The 20,414-nt window shown below is 45.8% G+C and overlaps 1 protein-coding gene across 7 annotated transcripts in view; it reads left to right on the forward strand.

Moving 5' to 3' along the window:
• Nucleotides 1-20,414, forward strand: part of LOC308314909 (nuclear receptor coactivator 3-like) — a 78,715-nt gene that overhangs the window by 29,755 nt on the left and 28,546 nt on the right. For all 7 annotated transcript variants that reach the window (XM_080762700.1, XM_080762703.1, XM_080762704.1 and 4 more), the window contains exons 2-5: nucleotides 2,512-2,605; nucleotides 15,054-15,161; nucleotides 16,361-16,521; nucleotides 20,403-20,414. The exon at nucleotides 20,403-20,414 is cut by the window's right edge and continues 89 nt beyond it. In XM_080762700.1, coding sequence (XP_080618826.1) covers nucleotides 15,070-15,161; nucleotides 16,361-16,521; nucleotides 20,403-20,414 — 265 coding nt within the window. In that variant the 5' untranslated portion in view covers nucleotides 2,512-2,605; nucleotides 15,054-15,069. The remainder of the gene's footprint in view (nucleotides 1-2,511; nucleotides 2,606-15,053; nucleotides 15,162-16,360; nucleotides 16,522-20,402) is intronic.

The following is a 20,414-nucleotide window of genomic DNA, read 5'->3' on the forward strand; positions in this document are numbered from 1 at the left end:
TCTCTCTCTCCGTTGACGCTACTTGTGAAGAACTCACTGCTTCTTTTCCTCCTTCTCCGAAATTCGGACAAAACGAAGTCCGCTCTCCCTTTGTCACTGACACGCTATAAATTCTCGGCCGCTTAAATACATCGCTCTTTTTCTCCCCACCCTTCAATTAATAGGAAACACATCGTCTGAAGGAGGGTCTTTGTGGGTTTGTGAGGGTCCATACATCACCCAAACTAGAGTACCCCCTAACACCCACCCCCCCCCGATAGCCCCCATCTGCTCCCAATCATGGGGGCAGCCAGCGGTCAGCTCACCAATGGTGAATGGCACACGCTGACACGCACGCACGCGCACGCACATACACACACGATAGACATAAGCTTAGCTATACAAACACACAGGCATGTTCTGCAGAATCTACACGCACACACATACACACAGACACAGCGTACGTGCATGTACAAGTGCTCATCCAGACATAGTGACAGATGAACATGAGACACGCTGTCAGTTTGCTTCACGGCGTCATGGAAACGCCCAGCTCTCTCCATGGTTACACACACACACACACACACACACACACACACACACACACACACACACGTGCACGCGCACGCGCACACATAACCATTATTATCTGAATCTAAACGGACACAAATGAGCCCATTATGGGCTTTGGGGATTAGACCAGTGATTTGACCTAATGGGCTGTGTTTTCATTTTCTGTGATCCTTGACAATAAAGGGTTGATATTGAAATCCTTGTGTACAGGTGGTTACGTGCATGGTGCATGTTGTTAGTGGAATAGAAACAGCTTCTCTACTCTTGTGTAGGTTTGGGAATGAACGATTCTTGATCCATCTTGTTCCATAACCATTCCATCTCAACGGTCCGATTCCGATCCGGTTCCCTTAAATGATTCCTATATATATTTAAAAAAATAATAATATATATAATTATATATATATATATATATATATACATATATATATATATATACCGGTGTGTGTGTGTGTGTGTGTGTGTGTATATATATTATATATTATACCGGTTGACAATTTTGGTTTTGATGAACATAAATTCATACAGTATTGCATACATATGATCGTAGTCACGTAGCGTATCGGGGTTATATGAAGGAGTTCCAAATGGACACATACTGTACAGGTCTGTAACTCTGAGTGTACAAATGAACTGTCAAGTTATGGTGGTCCTTGAAATTAAAACGTTTTAGAACCACTGGTATTTTAATTATATAGCAGACGTGAAGTCCACATACCAGCTCTGACAGTGTGGAGGAAGAAAAAAAAGGAAAGAAAGTCCCGCGAACGGCTCCAAATGTGATGGAACCGGATCCGGTTCCTCAATGTAGGTTCCGGATCCCAACCCTTCTATTTTCGGCATGTCATTAATATTAACATTTTCAAAAAAAATCTACAAGCACACGACACGCCGTAGATGAGCTATACATTTTCTCAGCGGAGAAAGAAATAAAAAGGTTTACGTCAAATGACATCGTTCACGGTGAATGAGTTAAGAGCAGTATACTGTAGCTTCAGGATACGTGTTCATTAAAAGAGCATAAAATCAAGGTACTATAATGTCTACACATTATTTTTAAACTATGTTGTTTCGACCAGAAAATGGTAATTTTTGAGTGCTTGGATCATTGTTCATGTTTAGTTTTTTGTTGATCCTAGAAGAACCCATCTACGTTTTTAAATCTACTTCTATCCTCATTGAGAACCTGGTTGATCTCTCTCTCTCTCCCCAAGAAACGTTATTTGATTCCTGGCTTCAGTGTTTTTGGTTTCCGGTAAAATGTGTGTCTTGTCTTGTCTCTTCATTCACTCAGTGATCCAGTGATGGAAGTGCCCAACACTATACTTGAGTCAAAGTATTGATACTCCTGGTCAAATATTTCTCAACTACTGTACAAGTATAAGTTGCTCAGTCAAATCCCACTTAATTTGTATTCGAAAGTGTGTGTGTGCGTGTGTGTGTGTGTGTGTGTGTGTGTGTGTGTGTGTGTGTGTGTGTGTGTGTGTGTGTGTGTGTGTGTGTGTGTGTGTGTGTGTGTGTGTGTGTGTGTGTGTGTGTGTGTGTGTGTGTGTGTGTGTGTGTGTGTGTGTGTGTGTGTGTGTGTGTGTGTGTGCGTGCGCGTGTGCGTGTGTGGAGCGAGGGTGTGGTTTGTGTGTCCATGGTAGTTCCATGTGTTTGCTTTGTGTATGTGACACGGCATAACACAACATACAAGCCAAAGTACACACACTGCGTGTGTACTTTGTAATAAAGACAAAAGCATTATGACTGGGACATGGTTCCTCTCAATGCATAATTTCCTACAGCTCATTAAGTTGTTCATGGTGTTTCCCTGCAGTCATCACAACTCGGATTAATAAATACTGCCTGTTATTCATTAATATCATCATTATAATGAACATGCAGCGTTGAGCACAATTGCTTATTATATCTCTCTGCATGTGTGTGTGTGTGTGTGTGTGTGTGTTCTCTCTTCAGACTTCATCGACCAGCCCAGATAGGACCACGCCTCCAGAGGGAGGAGGAGGAGGGGAGGACCAGACCGTCGCACGTCTCTCGGCGCCATCACAAGGTGCGCTACATTCCATATGGTTGGCATGGCAACGGCTACCGCACGCCGCCACTCTGCGCTGCGTTTACGTTGACTTGTTGTTTTTTTTCTCTCCGCGGTATATGGGAGACAGTTTCACGTTGTTGCCATACTGTTGCAACATCCCGACCCGCTGCCAGACAGGCGAAAGGATTTCTGTAAAACAAATGGTTTTTGGAAAGCCGTATACTGAGCATTCAATTTGGCCAGGCTTTGTCTCTGGCGGAGTTAAAAAAGAAAAAAGAACGAGGGAAGTAGCAGACTAGTAATGGTGACAAAGGCAAAGCATGGGAGGGAGTAATTTATAGAGAGACACACAGACAGAGAGAGAGAGAGAGAGATGCGTTAGTTTGCTCTCAGAGGAGGGGAAGAAGGAGAGTGGAGAAGTGCAAGGGAGAAGATGGCTAATGGGGAGACAGGAGGAGAAATCAAATTATTTTCTGTGCTCCACCTGCCATGGAGACCGAAACAGAGCATTAATCTTCAACCGTGTCTGCAGGTGACAGCACACACTTCCCCACACAGGCACACACACACACACACACACACACACACTCACACACACTCATACACACACGAACGCGTGCGCATACACCTATCTAATAGGAGCCACACATTCACATTATAGATAACTTGGATCCTAAGTAGTCTATCGTGAAATTCACAACGTTAATTCATGCTCCACCGGTGTAGCGGTGTATAGTGTGCCGGGGGAAAACATGGAGACAATCTACAAGCTCACAACATGTTGTGGATGTGATGCATTTTGAGCTTGCAGATCTATAAATCAGGCTTGAAACGGTTCCGTCTCGAAATCTTTGATCTGCTGAACTATATAGGCTTGTGATTTCTGGATTGATGAGAGCGGTGGTCCACGCTGGTTTTTTAGCTAAAGAAGGAAGGGCGAAATCAGAGGAAGGATGATGATGATGATTAGGGGGAGGACACTGTTTCACACAAACCTGAGTCATGGGGTGAGTCGCACCGGGTCTGCCTCCAAACCAAACCGACGCCACTCTGGCTCGGATTCGTTCTGATAATCTTAACGGGCTGCCTCTTTTATCGAGTGTGAACCAGTGAAAATGATGTCCTTGTCTTCCGATCTGTCATGGCCACGAGACCACGCGCAGAGCCACGATGGCTGCGGCGTTGAAGCTCAGACACATCAGTGCAGCGGCGTGCATACGACCAGGGCCAGGCCACCAGAGGGGGGGGGGGGGGGGGTGTGTGTGTGTGTGTGTGTGTGTGTGTGTGTGTGTGTGCGCGTGCGTGCGTCCTGCCTGCCTCTGTTTTGTCAACAGAGATTACGAAAGACTGGGCGGCTGGCGGGGCCGGAGAGGTGACGGCCGGCCTGCCTGTGTTGCCTAGCGTCAGTGTGTCAGTCTACTAGTCTACTCCCCCCTCGCAATAACACTCCTCCCATACTCGCCACTAAAGACCCCCCTCCCGCCTCCTGCCTCCGGAGTCGCACCCAGAAAAAGAATGAGAGAAACACTTATCAACACACACGCACACACACACACACACAGGAAGTCTGTTGCCAATAGCATGGTCTGTCTCTCTGTCTCTCTGCCCGCCTGCCTGCTATCCTGCACGTCTGGCAGCGTTAAAAGAGAGGCGACGTCCCCAGCGTTAGATGAGCATGCTCGGTCAACCACTGGGTTTATTCATAGAGCCTCGCTGTCATCTTGTTGTTAACGTCGGACTCACAAGGCCAGGCTGAATTCAAGTGTTTTGCTCGGCTGTGGCTGGCTGTGAAAGCCTGTTGCTATCTTTGACATGCCTAAAGCCAGATATGCCAAGAATCTCCTTTGGTCTGCTCTGTGTCTGTGTGAATCGTTGCGAGTGGAGGGACCTGGGGGGTTTAATGCACTGGTTCTCAACGTGAGGTCCAGGGACCTGGGGGGTCCCTGAAGGTGTTCTAGGGGGTCCCCTGAAAGTCAAGCACCAAAATGGACACTTTTAGGGGTCTATAACTCAGAGAGTTTACATACAGGTCCATTTGGTTCCGGAGGAGTTTCCTGTCCCAGAAATAAGAAAGAATTGTATCCTGGTCTCCCGTGTAGAAAGTCAACCACTAAGCCAAAGGGAATTTGGTAGTAGCTCGGGCCGGGGGGGGAGATATTAGACTTTTAGGCCATTAAGCTGAGGTTGAGACAGAGCCACTCCGCTACACCAACACAAAAGTGTTTTGGCGTCAGTGAAGTTGTCTTTTTCTTGACCTTTCAACTTATTATCTGTTGTTTCTCTGTCTTTTGTCTCTGCCCAGTCTAACCTCCTCCACACATTAGTTTGTTTGTGACTCCTGTTGTGAACGTGGGAATTTCATTAATCATCTATCCTTCTCATTTTCCATATACTATAGGTTTGATGCATTCAGTTAGTGGATGTCATGCTCTTTTGTTAACCATTTAAACCATAATATAATGTACTTAGTTGAAGCCCATACCCTTTGTGATGCTCCGGCAGAGAATGCCTGAACATCTCTTATCTCTAAGCACACATTTTCGCTTTATTTCCGCTGCTGAACACATCATCGTACATTGAAGTATACAAAATGGGGCACAACAATTTATAATTTTAGCCCGGGGGCCTCCAGGACTCTGTACTTTATCCGCTCCTTTTTCTCTTCTACACCAAATCTGTTTGCCGAATATAGGCGATCTCGCATCGCATCGTGTTATTTTCACGGAATGTTCACCACAGAACGCTATAGGGTTCAAGTGCATTTGTTGTGTAGTCATTGACGCCCATCTCACTGTGAGATTGTGCGTCCGTACTGAAAGGCCACAGAGTACAGAGCACGCTCCCATAACCCTTGGTGTTTGTGTTGCCGTTTTGACTCTGGAAAGTGAAAGAAAACCTCTCTGAGCAAAGTCCTCCTCGTTGCGAAACTTCTGGCTAGGTAAACACGGCGTGGTGTCAACACACACACACACACACACACACACGCACGCACGCACGCACGCACACTCACGCAGTCACGCACGCACGGATCATGTTCAAGGTGCGCTCACACTCACGCAGTGCTTTGTCCTTGTCATTTCTCTGCGGTTTGAATAGACTACCAGCTGAATAGAGGCTTTCTCACACTTCTGCCACACAGGGAAAAAGTCAATGTCTTTTCAATGCCGTTGCTGTCGAGTGAAAACCTTCTATGTCCAAACCTGTTACTTTTCAGGAAACTGACTAAAAGAAAAGTATGCGTTCCATTGGATCCAAGGTAGTTATTATTTAGTCATACGCCCTTGATCGCATATCTTTCATTGGTTCAACATTTATAAAACTAAAAGGCAGACTTAAGGAGCGTGTACGCTGCTGCGTTTTTTCTGGTTAGGTCCTTGCAGACCGGTGCGTTTTTCAGAAAAGCGGTATAGAGAAAAAACTGAGAATCCGAAATTCACTCCGATATTCAGGTCCGCACAGGGACCTTTAACCACTTTAACTTTCACTATACTCTACATTAAGCTCAAAACATATTGTGAGCTTGTAGATTTCATTGGCCACATGTGTAACAGGTTTGAATCATGGACTCCTTTCAGTCTTTCAGCATTTCATTTCAGTTTGGTTATATGTATAGTTGCATGCATCTAAGAATCGTTAAAGTCCCAAAGGATTCCAACGCTACACGTAGTGTGACACGTAGTGAGATGTGTTGTTCAAAGGCTCCGCCTCTTCAAGCCCAGTCATCCATCATCACCTTCACTCCATCCTCATTTGGTCACTCCACCCCAGTAAGGTCCTCCTCAACACACCCCACTCCACCCCAGTAAGGTCCTCCTCAACACACCCCACTCCACCCCAGTGAGGTCATGCTTGTAAACAGCAGCCTAATGGTCTCAGACACACACACACACACACACACACACACACACACACACACACACACACACACCATCCGTCATGGGGGTGCCTCTTCCCTCCGTACACCTTAAATCATCGATGCTCGGGCATATTCACAAAGAATGGATTGCGCTAATGGCACCGTGAATTAGATCGGTCAATTGTGCCTAATTATTTGTCCCGTGCGTTAAATACATGAGCCCCGCCCTCTAGCGTCCCTATTCTGGGGAGAACGTTTGGCCGAAATGGAGGATGTACTGTACAAGCTGACAATGTGTTGTGAGCCATAATGGTTTGTTATGTTAGAGCTAAAGGACTCTTAACATGGAAATTTGTCTTTGACCTTTTTTGGTGGCGTTACTTTCAGTTATGGTCAGCGATGGAAGAAGTACTACATTTTCTTACTTAAAGGGGCACTTCACCCATTTTGCAACCAGATCTTATTTTAATGATGTTTGTGAGACAAACACTTTCCTGGGGGTTTTTATGTGGGTAATATGTGTTTTTAGATGTTTCAGTATTTCAAAGTGTCCATGATGTCATGGACACTGGGCTCACTTACTTCCTGGACTACATGTTGTCTCAGTAAGACAACCCTCTCCCTATCGGCAAGGAGGAGCAGTGCATTCCGGAATTGAACCGGAAGTGAACAAACACATTCATCTCGGATTATTTTCTCAGATTGCGTTTTTAACTTTTTGGTCAAAACAAGATTTATTCAATGGCCCATAACTAAAGAACAGATGACCGCGGTTTTCAACATTTATTTTCCAGATGAAAGAAAAGACGAACGTCTGCCACTCCACATATAGCATTTGTTTACATACGGTTCACGTCTCGCGTCCTGTGGGACTTCAAAATAAGATAAAAACACTGGCGGTGGCGCCTGTCGGTTACAGTAATGAGGACAAAATGCAAAGACGAAGGGAATCCGCACACAGTCTTCAAAGAGAAGCGTGCCGTTTCTTTCCCTCTTTACCTAAGAATGTCCCAATAGTGGCATTCATCATTTATTCTATCATCTGAAAATGATAGATGATAGATGGCGCCACTCATAAAAGGTACGCAGTGCTGGCTCCAGGCACAACTCAGCAGGGGGGATACATTTTTCCAAAGGGGACACTTTATTTTTCCAACACCCCTATGTATAACAAGTATACTTGCCTATACAATAAACACTATGTGATGTGTTGAAAAAGGCTACAATTATGCTGCAGCACCAACAACAAACAAATACAGTTATGGTATGTCTTCCGCAATATATTACCTTGTATTTCTATTAAATATTTAGTTAATTTGAAAATGTATATATTTATAATGATCATGAAGTATCATATAGTAAAACAAAACATATTAAAATATTGGTAGGGTGAGGTCACATCTCGCCCTCAGGGCATCTTACTGGTTGTTGTTATTATTGTTATAAGTTTCAGTCACTGCTGACTGACTGAAGACTCTAGTAACTGCGAATGGCTTTTCGCTCCGTTTTTTGAAGGGCACCAGACTCGCCTATGCCCAGCTTTGTGTGTTTGTGTGTACCCCATATAGCGATGATTTGATTGGCTGAGCACCCCATAGCGATGATTTGATTGGCTGAGCCACTGGGGGCGGCAGTGGATCAGCGGTAGAGTGGCCCCTTGGGAAGAGGAAGGTTTTCAGTTCCAATCCCGGGGTCCCCATGTCGAAGTGTCCTTGAGCAGGACACTGAACCCCTTATTGCTCCCGTGGGCATGTCGGTGCCTTGCACGATTTCCTCCACCATCGGTGTGTGAATGAGTGTGTGAATGGGTGAATATAATGCACAATCTATGTAAAGTGCAGTCAGTAGCGCTGTCACCTCACAGCTAGAAGCTTGATTCCTGCCGGGGGCCTCATGGGGCCGTGTTCTGCCCATGCCCGAGCTGCCGTTGGCAAAAGGGCCTTCCTCTGTGGAGTTTACCTATTCCATCCTGGTCTCTATACTGCCTCCCCCTGGTCAGCCGGGCCGCCTGATGGAGGGGAACTGGTTGGAATAACGTGTTCCTTCCTCACGCTACGTCCTATCAACTGTCGGTTGATAGATGCGGCCTGCTCACTCCTCATGCATTGAAGGTGCTCAGTTCGGGGCTCTCCCCAGGTTGGCAGAGGGAGAGTAGAACCCAGGATTACAGCATATAGGCAATTGGCACTGGGTGAAAAATGGGTTATAAAATCGTGGGATAAAAATTGAAAGGCAAAACAAAGTTTTATCTACACCTCTCCACCTGTCTCTCTGTGTGTGTGTGTGTGTGTGTGTGTGTGTGTGTGTGTGTGTGTGTGTGTGTGTGTGTGTGTGTGTGTGTGTGTGTCTCTCTCTCTCTCTCTCTCTCTCTCTCTCTCTCTCTCTCTCTCTCTCAGTAGTATCTCCTGCATTAATTCCAAGTCACTAAAATAGCCCAACCGCAGAGATTTATGAAGTTGTATTTGTATAACGCATCGCAATATACTTTTATCTTAGTCTATTTCTCATGCGAGAAAGTGAGATTTAACGGATAAGCCGCTTATAGGTGCAGCTGATAACGTTGCCGCGCCTGGTCTTCATTTTCACGTGGCTCTGAGTGAGCATTGATTACCTCCCCTCCCTGCGGGGTGCCGTCCTCTGGGGTTCGCCGGCAGGTCTGCCGTGCTGTAGCTAAAGTAAGTATATAGCTTGAGCCCAGGAGATTCCACGGAAGCGCTAACCTCGCCAAGTCGCATAACTCCGTTAAATCTGGGCCCGTTCCAGGAGTGAATGCTAATGGCAAAGGCAGCAACAACCAGCCAGGGGTTTTAACCTTGAGCGTAGGCTCAGCCCTGCACGCATACCCCTGTGGGATCACTGCCAGGTTAATATGGAGAGTTGGAGACCCCCCCCCCCTCCCCCCCGGGGACTTCACCCAGAGGAAAAGCAAAGCTTGATGTGCATCTGTACAGTATGATGAGTGTGGATGAGCGTGGGTGGCTGTGTGTGCGTGCGTGCGCATACCCTTATGTGTCAGTAGAAGAACGGAACCCCCCCCCCCTCCAGAGCAAGGGGCTTTATTCTCTGTTAGCTTCCAGGTACGTGCTATCAGAGTTATTCGTGAGTGGCCAGGCGTCACGTGTCTAGTACTTACCACTCTGATTAACTATACCTGGCACTGTATTCATGCCTTGTAGCGATCATTAACTATACATATATGATGCCATCTATACAGTCTTTAATGAGAACATGATGATGGCATACTGTAGGTAGCGTAGAGCACATGAATAAATGATTATTTGTAGGAGAGGGAGACGGGTGAACTATGGTCTTTTATTAACTTTAAAGTCGTATACTGTGTAACCTTTTCAAATTAAACAAAATTATTTTGCTATAATAATGCTTTCATAAATTTCCTCAGTGCTAGGGCACTGCAGCATTTGTTTTTGAGCTGTCCTTCCGTGGTTTTGTTTCGTTCTGAAATCTGGGGACCAGTCAGAGGGGTTGCCAAAAGACTATTCAAATGAATGTCAGGCAATAAGACTTGGAGCACGTTTTTCCAATGGATTTTCTTTTCTGTGTGCTATCATATTAATGCAGTCAGTCAATCAATCAATCAATCAATCAATCAATCAATCAATCAATCATGAATGTATGGCATGTGGAATAGTGGTCATTTTCCACTATTGCTTTGACTGGCTCCCATTGCTGCATGTACTAAATGTACTGTATACACTGTAAACACTGAGGATTTGACTGTGTAGTGCTGCACATTGTATTGCATATTTGTTTATCATCATTGTCATATGAATTTCCACAATAAACACATGGCAGAGGGCTGAGATATCAAAGAGGCCGAGATTCAGACAGCAGAGGAATAGACCTCTTTCACAAACCTGACAGACACATTATCATATCTGATCGGTGCAGATATGACTGCTACAGTTGCTAGCACCGATATGAAAGAAATATTTCTTTCTGGTTTTTTTTTTAAATCTTTCGCAGAGCGCCGCCACTCATCAGCATCCGTTACCAATCACAATTGAGCAGATGGGGCGAATTGGGAATTTACATCGTAGATTTGTGATGCACTCATCTGGCACGAACGGAAAGATACGCAGTACATCAATGACAACACCTGTGTTGTGTCTGTGATATGGTGTGTTGAAACAAAATAACTAACCACAGAGAGACAGAGTCGACTAACTTTTGTTTTACGATCAATCAACACGTTTGTCTCTCTGTCAGTCAGAGAGACATTTTGAAATTGTATGCTGGAATATTCTCATATCTCATATCGCCCTCTTGTTATCACACCCATCACACATGTTCTCAATATAATGCTGCCCTATACCTCACCCTACCCTCCTCTCCTCTGCTATATTGTACCCAGCAAAGACCCCGCTGCTGCCTCTTTGCCACCAGTCCCCCCACTGCCTGTGGCGTGTAATTGACTTTTCTCCCTGCACTGGAAAAGCGGGCAGCCCGCAAGCCGCCAGGCTGGAGGTGACCCATTTCCCTGGGGCATTCAGCAGCCCTCCTAATCAACCATTCTCTGGGGCCGCCTCATTCACTCTGCAATTAGAGCACTCTCCTTTGAGAACTCCATCAATAGGCGGGCAGACGGGCGGGCAGGCGGGCAGGCATGCATGGAGGCAGGCAAGCGGGCGGCCAGGATAGATCAATAGAGTATAGCGAAGGCAGAGTTTTCACTCAAACGAACACCTTTTTCCTTTTAGCTCTTCTAAGTTCTGATCCCTCCCATGTCTCTTTCCTCCATCTTCTCCTCATCTCTGTCATGGCAGATTTCATCATACGACAGCATGGGCTGGAGGTTTGGTGTAAAGATGAGCGACAGGCAGACAGTTAGACAGACAACGCAGCGAGATAGGCAGGTAAGCGGAGGTAACGAGACAAATTTAGGGACAGACAGACAGACAGACAGACAGACAGACAGGACCACGGCACTCAAGGGAGAGATTAAAAGAGTGATTTGAAAGAAAGTGAGAGTTGCGTGGGACGTTGTGAGAGGAACGGCATGTCTTCCTGAGCGAATCATCTCATCGAGCTTCTGGAGTTGATATTCATGAGTATTCCCCATTGTTGTCTTGGATGGGAATACACTCGTGGCTCTCTCTCCTCACTCTCCGAGCCAGAGCATGAAAGCAAGCTCCATATTGATTCTGGCTCAGTAAGAAAGGTACATTCACCGCCCCGCGTGCTCGCATGCTTTCAATCAGATGGAAGAACGTGCGTGAAACAACACCAGAGTGCGCCTGCGCGACAGAGGATTAAAATATATTTGTGTTGTTTAACCCATTCTGACCTGAGATCAGATTCATACGAGGTTTCCACTGGACACACACTGGTCTGATAAACCCATTCTGACCTGAGATCAGATTCTAAAAAATGTCAGTCGTTCTTCGATTTTTCAAAAATAGCAGACCTACAAGCTCGTATCGCGCCACTCGGTGGCGCGATATGAGCTTGTAGATCTGCTATTTTTAAATAGCTAAAGCATAACATGATGCTAACACCAAAATGGGTGCCAGGTCAGAATGGGTTAACCCCCCCTCCACAATGCACACGCACACAACCCCAAACGAGAAAGCAATCGGGTATATTTCATGGTTTGTTTCTAATCTGTCAAGGAGGAGTGGAGACGTTGATGCCTGGTGATTAAATAACGGGCCGCGCGCGGCTGGCTGCGGCAGGCGGCGTCCGTTGGCCTGATTTGCGATGCAGAAGAGGCAGCGGTCTGGTCAGAGGATAACCATGTAATCAATGCTATGAAAACACTGCACTGGCTGTGAAGGTTAAGAGGAATACTCATCCCCCCTCTCTCTATCTGTGTGTGTGTGTGTGTGTGTGTGTGTGTGTGTGTGTGTGTGTACAACCATGTATGTCGCTTCCTCCCCTCCCCCTTCTTTCTCACACCTTTATCTCTCGTTTTTTTCCTTTCTCCCACTCCCCACCTTCTATTCGCTCTGATTCCCCCATCATCCCCCCATCATCGCCCCTTCTTCCCCTGTCATTTCCCTTCTCTCTCTCTCACCTGCATTCTCTCTCTCTCTCTCTCTCTACGTGTGCTCTACCGTTGTCTATTGTCTCTTACTCGCTCTATCACCTTTATTTATTTTATTTCCCTTGCAGATCTCCCCATACCACCTCCGCTGCCTCCTTCCCTCCATCCCCTTTTCTCCACTCCTCTATCCCATATCCTCCCTCCATCATTTTGTCCCATATACTGCCTCCCTCTCTCCTCCTCTGATGAGCTTTATATTGGCATTGAAGTTTAGAAACAATATTGCCAAAGCTATTAGGTATAAAAAGCTGAAAAGAACTATACAAAAACAATGAACCATAAAATCACAGCGCTCTCTCTCTCTCTCTCTCTCTCTCTCTCCCGCCCTTACCTTTCCCCAGTGTCAGCTGCTGTCACTGTGGCAAAAGAAAGTGACCAATCAGAACATGCTTCACAGCACCGGCTTCTGTCTCTCTCTCTCTCTCTCTCTCTCTCTCTCTCTCTCTCTCTCTCTCTCTCTCTCTCTCTCTCTCTCTCTCTCTCTCTCTCTCTCTCTCCTCCACCCCTCTCTGCTCATCCTCCTCTCCTCTCTCCTCTCCTGCCCTCTCATATCCTCTCGTCCACCTTTAACAGCCCACTTCCTGTAGACAGAGTGTGATGCATTGTGGGAGACAGAAGGCTGTCTAACAGGGTTACTTGTGTAGCGTGGCTTATACCGTCGGAGGCACTGCTAATCCTGTGTGTGTGTGTGTGTGTGTGTGTGTGTGTGTGTGTGTGTGTGTGTGTGTGTGTGTGTGTGTGTGTGTGTGTGTGTGTGTGTGTGTGTGTGTGTGTGTGTGTGTGTGTGTGTGTGTGTGTGTACGTACGTGTACAGTATACATGCACACTTACCCAAACACAATATCTCATGCATGAGCCATGCTTTGTCGCTGGCAGACCATGCATGCAGAATGAATATGATTTGATGATATAATCTCATATTGGCCTGACGTTCAGAGTGTTGCCTTTGTTTTGAAACGTCTCCACGTGTCTGCGGACGCATTTCTTCATTGGGTTCAGAAGGACAATTCTTTCCAGATTTGAATATTCTGTGACTAATCATGTATAGGTCTTACATACTGTAATACTACCAGGGGTTACTCAACAAAATCATGTAGGCCTTATGTATAGTATACCAGCTGGAGTTACTCAATAAAATAATGTGGGCCTTATGTATAGTACCAGCTGGGAGTTACTCAATAAAATAATGTGGGCCTTATGTATAGTACCAGCTGGGAGTTACTCAATAAAATCATGTGGGCCTTATGTATAGTACCAGCTGGGAGTTACTCAATAAAATAATGTGGGCCTTATGTATAGTACCAGCTGGGAGTTACTCAATAAAATCATGTGGGCCTTATGTATAGTACCAGCTGGGAGTTACTCAATAAAATAATGTGGGCCTTATGTATAGTACCAGCTGGGAGTTACTCAATAAAATCATGTGGGCCTTATGTATAGTACCAGCTGTTACTCAATAAGAATCATGTAGGCCTTATGTATCGTACCAGGAGTTACTCAATAAAGCACAGTGTTATATAAAAGCAGCAACCCAGGACGTATTTGAATGAATAAAACATTATTTTAACCCTTTAAAACTGGCTAAAGCATTTGTGTAACCGCTTTTAACCATTGTTTTATACTTTGGCTATCTTCGCTTCTCGGGGTCAACTGGATCACAATCTTTTGAGATGGAGGTCTGCGTGACAAATACATATAATTTGACAATTTAAATTAAATGGTTTGACCACCACTAACTTTTTTTCAGAAAATTGGAAACTAATAGAGCAGTGGTGGTTCCCAAACCTTTTAGCCTGTGACCCAAACTAGTGAAAATAGCAGATCTACAAGCTTGTAGATTGGCTATTTCCCACTACATCTTACATTTGTTTTCTAATTTATTTAAAAAAAAAAGGAGGAAAGAAGTTATAAAGGGCCCTATAAAAACCCACTGTTTTTAACCAGTGTGGTAGAGTATGTTGAAATAGTATTTGTAGTGTTTCTGCAGTGGTGGGAAGTGCACTCTCTACTCTTCCATTGAGACATTTATTGCGAACGCAGTGATTGCGAACGCAGTGATTGCGAACGCAATGAGCACTTACTATGAGACCTAGCAGATCATGTCTGTCTGTGTGTGTGTGTGTGTGTGTGTGTCTGTCTGTCTGTCTGTCTGTCTGTCTGTCTGTCCCGCTATACGTCCAAATATGGAGTGTGTTGCATCATCAGCTCCATATATGGGCACAAAAGGGGCCAGGTATCTGCTAGGTCTCATAGTAAGTGCTCACTGCATTCGCAACTAGTGTATCTGCAGTGGTGGGAGGAGGTCTCTCTGCTCTTCCATGGAGACGCAATATCTTCCCTTGACCAAGCGGGGATTTCTTCTTGGCCGAGTGATAGAAATGTGGCCTTTCGTGCTGGGTTCGAGTGGGACTTATAGGACGTGACAGTTATGGATTGCAGCAGCGCTGACGCCAAAGACTGTAGAAATGGAACAAAATGGAACACTAAGGATTTTAGTGGCCTTATTGTCATTGTCACCTGTGTGTTTGCCATTGTCCCTTCAGGTGCTGATATGTGTACATGATGAGTGGACTGGGGGACACATCCATGGACCCTCTGAGCTCTGAAAACCGTAAACGCAAGCTGTCTACTTGCGACACGCCTGGCCTGGGGTGAGTAAAGTACCATTGTGTGAAGACAAAGAAGTCCTCAACATTATTGCATTGTGTTCATGTTTTCTGTTATGTGAAGCACCATGAGCCATGGAGAACGGTATTTTGCTCCCCTGTATGCCCAGTGTATATTTGTGGAAGTAACAATAAATCTGATTGATTGATTATCCAATCTGGGAACCCATCTGCAAAAAAGAAAACGTTGAAGCTGCCACTACTAGTACCTACTGGCCAAAAGTGGAACTGCAGCACGTTCATGGAGGTGGACTGACGTTCAGTGACGTCATGTGCTTAACGTGCGTCAACCCGGACCTCAAATTTGACGCCCGCTCTCAACTTCCGCTCGCGCGAGCCATTGCGTTATAATGGTACTTCCGGCTGTCTTCCGGGTGCTTCAAAACGCCACTGAGCAACTTCTATTGAAATGAATAGCAGGGGGCGGGGCTGTCGCTCCCGGTCCTCACTCTATTCTTTTTAACGCTATGGGCAGGCCTCAATAGAACGTGTGTCCCAGGATGTTGCCCATTCGCCCTCAGCCCTCCACTTCCTGTGGTGCCCCCATGTGTTTTCATTCCTATACTATAGTATCAACAATGTATACACGTTCTGAATGGCCCTGCTGACAGATTCAGTAGCGCAGCTCAGAATCTGTTCTTGAGAGATTATCTGTAATCTAATGTTGCATCAATCAGTCCTGTAAATCCTGGCATGAAATATCTAATTGAAATATCTAATATCTAATGAAAACGAAAGACTTCCCATCCATTAGAAGCACACGTTCAGTCCCCAGAAGCAGGGTTGTTGGTTTTCTTTTCAAGTTGAATGAGCTTGGAGAGGGGCTTATCTTATCAAATTATAATATCAATGAATCAAGCGACTTTAACATTGTCTGTGGAAGTGTGGATGTCAGACTAGAAATTGTCCCCAGAAGTGTTTTAAAGTGAAATCCCCCCTCAACTGTAGAAATGGAACCAACTTCCATCTGTACACTCTCTTGAGTTACAGATCCTATACGGGTCCATTTGGCCCCTAACTATCAATCAGTCAGCTGATTGATAGTCCCTGGAACCTCCTCTCTTGAGAGAACCACTGCCGTAGAATACCACAGCGTTTGAATAGAAGTCACCGTGCAGACATCCTCACGCCGCGCGACTCCTCATCTTCCATGCGTTGTTGTTGTTGTCGTCGTCCATCTGAAGGTGTGAGAGGAGGCGGCGAGAGCAGGAGAGCAAGTACATCGAGGAGCTAGCTGAGCTGATCTCCGCCAACCTCGGCGACATCGACAGCTTCAACGTCAAGCCCGACAAGTGTGCCATCCTCAAAGAGACGGTACGGCAGATCCGCCAGATCAAAGAGCAGGGTGAGTAGCGTCAAAGATCCTTGATATGTCGATAAGATGGCCAATCCCACGCCTAAACAATTGTACAATAATTTAGTTTAATTATTATACTTTATTCAGTCAGAATTGTAAACGGCACTGAGGTACAGTAAGACATTTAGGCTAAATGGATAACCGAAAAAGGTCCTGCGGACTTGTTTTCCATTGTAGTCCTATGTTCTATAATTATGTACAAAGAAGAACCCTTGTGGTCTTCTGATTTCTGTTTTTTTTTTCAGGACAGTAACCAGTGATTCTCTTCCTTTAATTGAATGGATGGTGTCAGAGTAGTAGAAGGAGAGTTTTCCCATGTTTGTTCTACATTTGGGAGTACCAGATCGTTGTTGCTCCCTCTGGTGTTGTGGCTGTGGGTGCATGTCAATCACTTTGTAGAAGTAGTTAGACAGGTATGTCCCATTGATATTTGCCTAACCCCGTCTTCTACCCTGAGCCATCCCAAACGAATAAAGTGTGTTAAGTGGGCCGAGTAGTAGTAGTCTCATCAGTTTGTTTTGGAAGGTCACTCAGAAGCTTACTTTTTTGTGACATTGAGGCGTTGGAGAACCAAGAGGTCCAAGCATAATCCAAATGCCATTGAATGAGGGCTCCAGCTTATGGTACACAGTACACACTTCCGCTGTGTTGCTGACTCACACACAGGTCTTGAAGAAAGTTAACTTCATCCTGATTCGTCTGTCTGAAGAATTCTATTTGTGTCAGAATGTTCAGATGTGGCTTGTGAAGAATGCGTCCTACATTCTTTCACTGACAATGGGGCAAAGGAATCGGCCATGATCTGTGGTCGTTCTCCTTTGGAATTAAGAGACTCACTCACGACCTACTTCTGGTCTCTTAAACTCAGAACAGACACAACAGTCAGAAAACAAACAAAAGAAATGCATGACTGCATCGCCTCCCTAAAAGTAAAGATTTAGAAGCTATCATCTCGTCGCAATGCAAGGTGTGGATACCTTGTAGATTTGTTTGTTTTGTCAAGGATGCAACACTGTTGCACGTTGTCGTACTGTAGTATGAATGAACCCATTGAAACTGGGAAAGCGTCTCTGTCATTTTAGATTTTAGCTATATATATATATATATATAGCACATTAAGACAGAAGCCTTGTTATTGACAGTCCACACCTGTCCATCTCAAAGACACCTTACTTTTTTATTTTGAGGTCAAAATAAATTATAATATTTATTTTTTAAACGGTAGCAAAAATACAGAAAATAGCCTATCTACAAGCCCACGACGTGTTGCGATGCAACGCTTTGTGAGCTTGTAGATGTTCTTGCTGAATTATGCAACATTGTTGTATGCCAAAGTATAAAATAGGACTTAAGTCGTGATTTTAGTTAATTATAAACAAAATTTATTATATTTTTTGTTTCGACTCATATTACTATATATATATTAATTTTTTTATGTTTTTTTGTGGCTTTCGCCTTTATTTAATATTTTTTAGAGGGACAGACAGTAGGCTGACAGGAAATGGGAGAGAGAGATGGGGGGGGGGGGGTGACATGCAGTAAAGGCCGTCGGGATCGGGAGTCGAGCCCGCGGCACACTGCCAGACTCGGACTACCGGCCAAGGTGCCTGGACCGCTGAGCCACGGCCCAGGCCCATATTACTATATTGTATTGCTGCACAGCACAGTCTTACGGACCATGTCACACCAACCTTTCGCACCTGTAAGAGCGAGTGACAAATAAACCCTCTTGATTCTTGCTAGAATAATTGCTACGAAAAAATAATGGCTATATAGTTGCAGCCGTATAGTGCTTCTAGGAGACTGTGGAGTGGAGTCAGAGTAGAGAGAGGCAGAGCGGGGTGGCGGTACAGCTGGGGTCCAGCTGGGAGTCAGCTCCACCCAAGCCTTTACACAACATATGACTCCTCTCAGAGTCCAGGTGCAAGGACGAATCGCTCATTCATCTCTCCGCAATTTCACAGCCTCGACTGTTTATGTTTGGGGAGGGAAACATTGGCAGCGGCTGTCACTAGTCCGTGCGTCCGTCCGCACGCATATGCATGCGTGCGTGCATGCGCTGCGCGCTCAACAAGCATGCACAGCTGTATGTTGGCCTCGCCATGGTCTGTTTAATTGAGGTGTGCAGGTAATCACTTGCCCATCTATTTAGCTGGATTGCCAAATTATTAGATTGATACAGCTGCTGTTGTCACACGGCTCGGTCAACTTTTGTGAAATGGTCTTTTGCCACAGTAAAGAATGTTGCCTTCAGTTTTAAAATGCCCCCCTCCAATGCTAGTTGTATCAGCTTCGGTTCTACCAGTGCAGGCTGGATAACCCAGGCTTTGCCTTATGCCTTGTAACCACGCGAGCTGAGGTTATAGCGTTCAGAGGAGGGTATAGCTATACCCTCCTCTTGTTAGCTACTGTACCTGGTGGTTTGTTGTGGGAACACAGCCACAGGAAGGGGAAGAGGCTCCTGCCGCCTCTGACTGGCTGCTGGCACGTTGCTATAGTTACAGGAAGTGAAGACATTGGGGTTTAGAAGACACTAGCCCGCTTGCTTCATACCTGTTCCGCCTCTCCTCTTCTCACTTTCAATTTCCCTGTCTGCCATCTTCATTTTGCTCTTTGTTTCTGTCTCTCAGCCCCCCTTCCTCCGTCTCTCCCTTCTGCTTAATGTATTCCAGTCTCTCCTGCATTTTCTTTCTTTTTTTACAATATATCTCATCGGTATTGCGGCATGATGAGGTGCAGCATCTTCAGGTTGCTCCCAGCATCTTAAGATATTGAGTGAACCGATGAAGCATAGCCCCCCTCTCTCTCTCCCTCTCCCTCTCTCTCTCTCTCTCTCTCTCTCTCTCTCTCTCTCTCTCTCTCCCCCTCACCATTCCTCAGTCTCACTCACTCTCTCTCTCTCTCCGTCTGTCTCTGGTCTTTCACTTTCTCTTTCCCCTCTTCTCTTCTCCGTCCTCTTGTTTCCTGTTCTTTCTCCTCTCCACCTGCCTTTAGAGTGCCTGGGTGGTGGTTAGACAGCAGTGGCTGCGTGTGATTTTTTTCCCTTCTTTCTTTGTGTGGGTATCTTTGCCCCCTGGGAGCTAATCAGATGGAATGATTCCTGTAGCCTAGCAGCCCCAGCCTCCTTTTTCAGACCCAGCCCTGCATTAATACAGCAGCACAGGCCACAGCATCCATCCACACGTCCACAGCCCCAGTTCCGCTATCTCTCTCTCTCTCTCTCTCTCTCTCTCTCTCTCTCTCTCTCTCTCTCTCTCTCTCTCTCTCTCTCTCTCTCTCCTTCTCTGACTCTTCAACCCTCCATTAATTCAGGTGCCTTTGCCCCAGCCCAGGCTGCAACATTACAGTGTCTCTCTCTCTCTCTCTCTCTCTCTCTCTCTCTCTCTCCTCTCTCCTCTCTCTCTCTCAGCCCCAGCCTACCAGACAGTCCCTCAGAGTCTGACACTGAATATAAAGCATGAGGACGGTTGCTACCTGCACCACATGCTCCCAGCCCTCTCTACCCCGCCTGACAGCCTCCTCAGAGGAACCTGCTTGCCGCCGGCCGTGTCTCTCTCTCTCTCTCTCTCTCTCTCTCTCTCTCTCTCTCTCTCTCTCTCTCTCTCTCTCTCTCCTCTCACCTGTAGTTTTAATCAATAGGGAATGTTGAGAAACGCTGCCCCCTGCTGGGCATGGCCAGCGGATAAGGTGACTGGCAGGTATCTTTTTTGTCGCTGCCTGTTTGCTGCTGCTCTTTCCTGTATTAGGGATTAGGCTTTCTTTAGGGAAGTTAAGATGACAGTGTGACCTTTTCTTTCTCTGACATTGTGACTGCGCGGCCGTCCTCTTAACATCATGCTCTCCTTCCTTCCTTCCCTCGTTTCCAACAGGGAAAGCCTCGT

The sequence above is a fragment of the Protomyctophum bolini genome (assembly GCF_963924005.1).
Source record: "Protomyctophum bolini genome assembly, chromosome: 5".
In the NCBI taxonomy this organism is placed as follows: Eukaryota; Metazoa; Chordata; class Actinopteri; order Myctophiformes; family Myctophidae; genus Protomyctophum; species Protomyctophum bolini.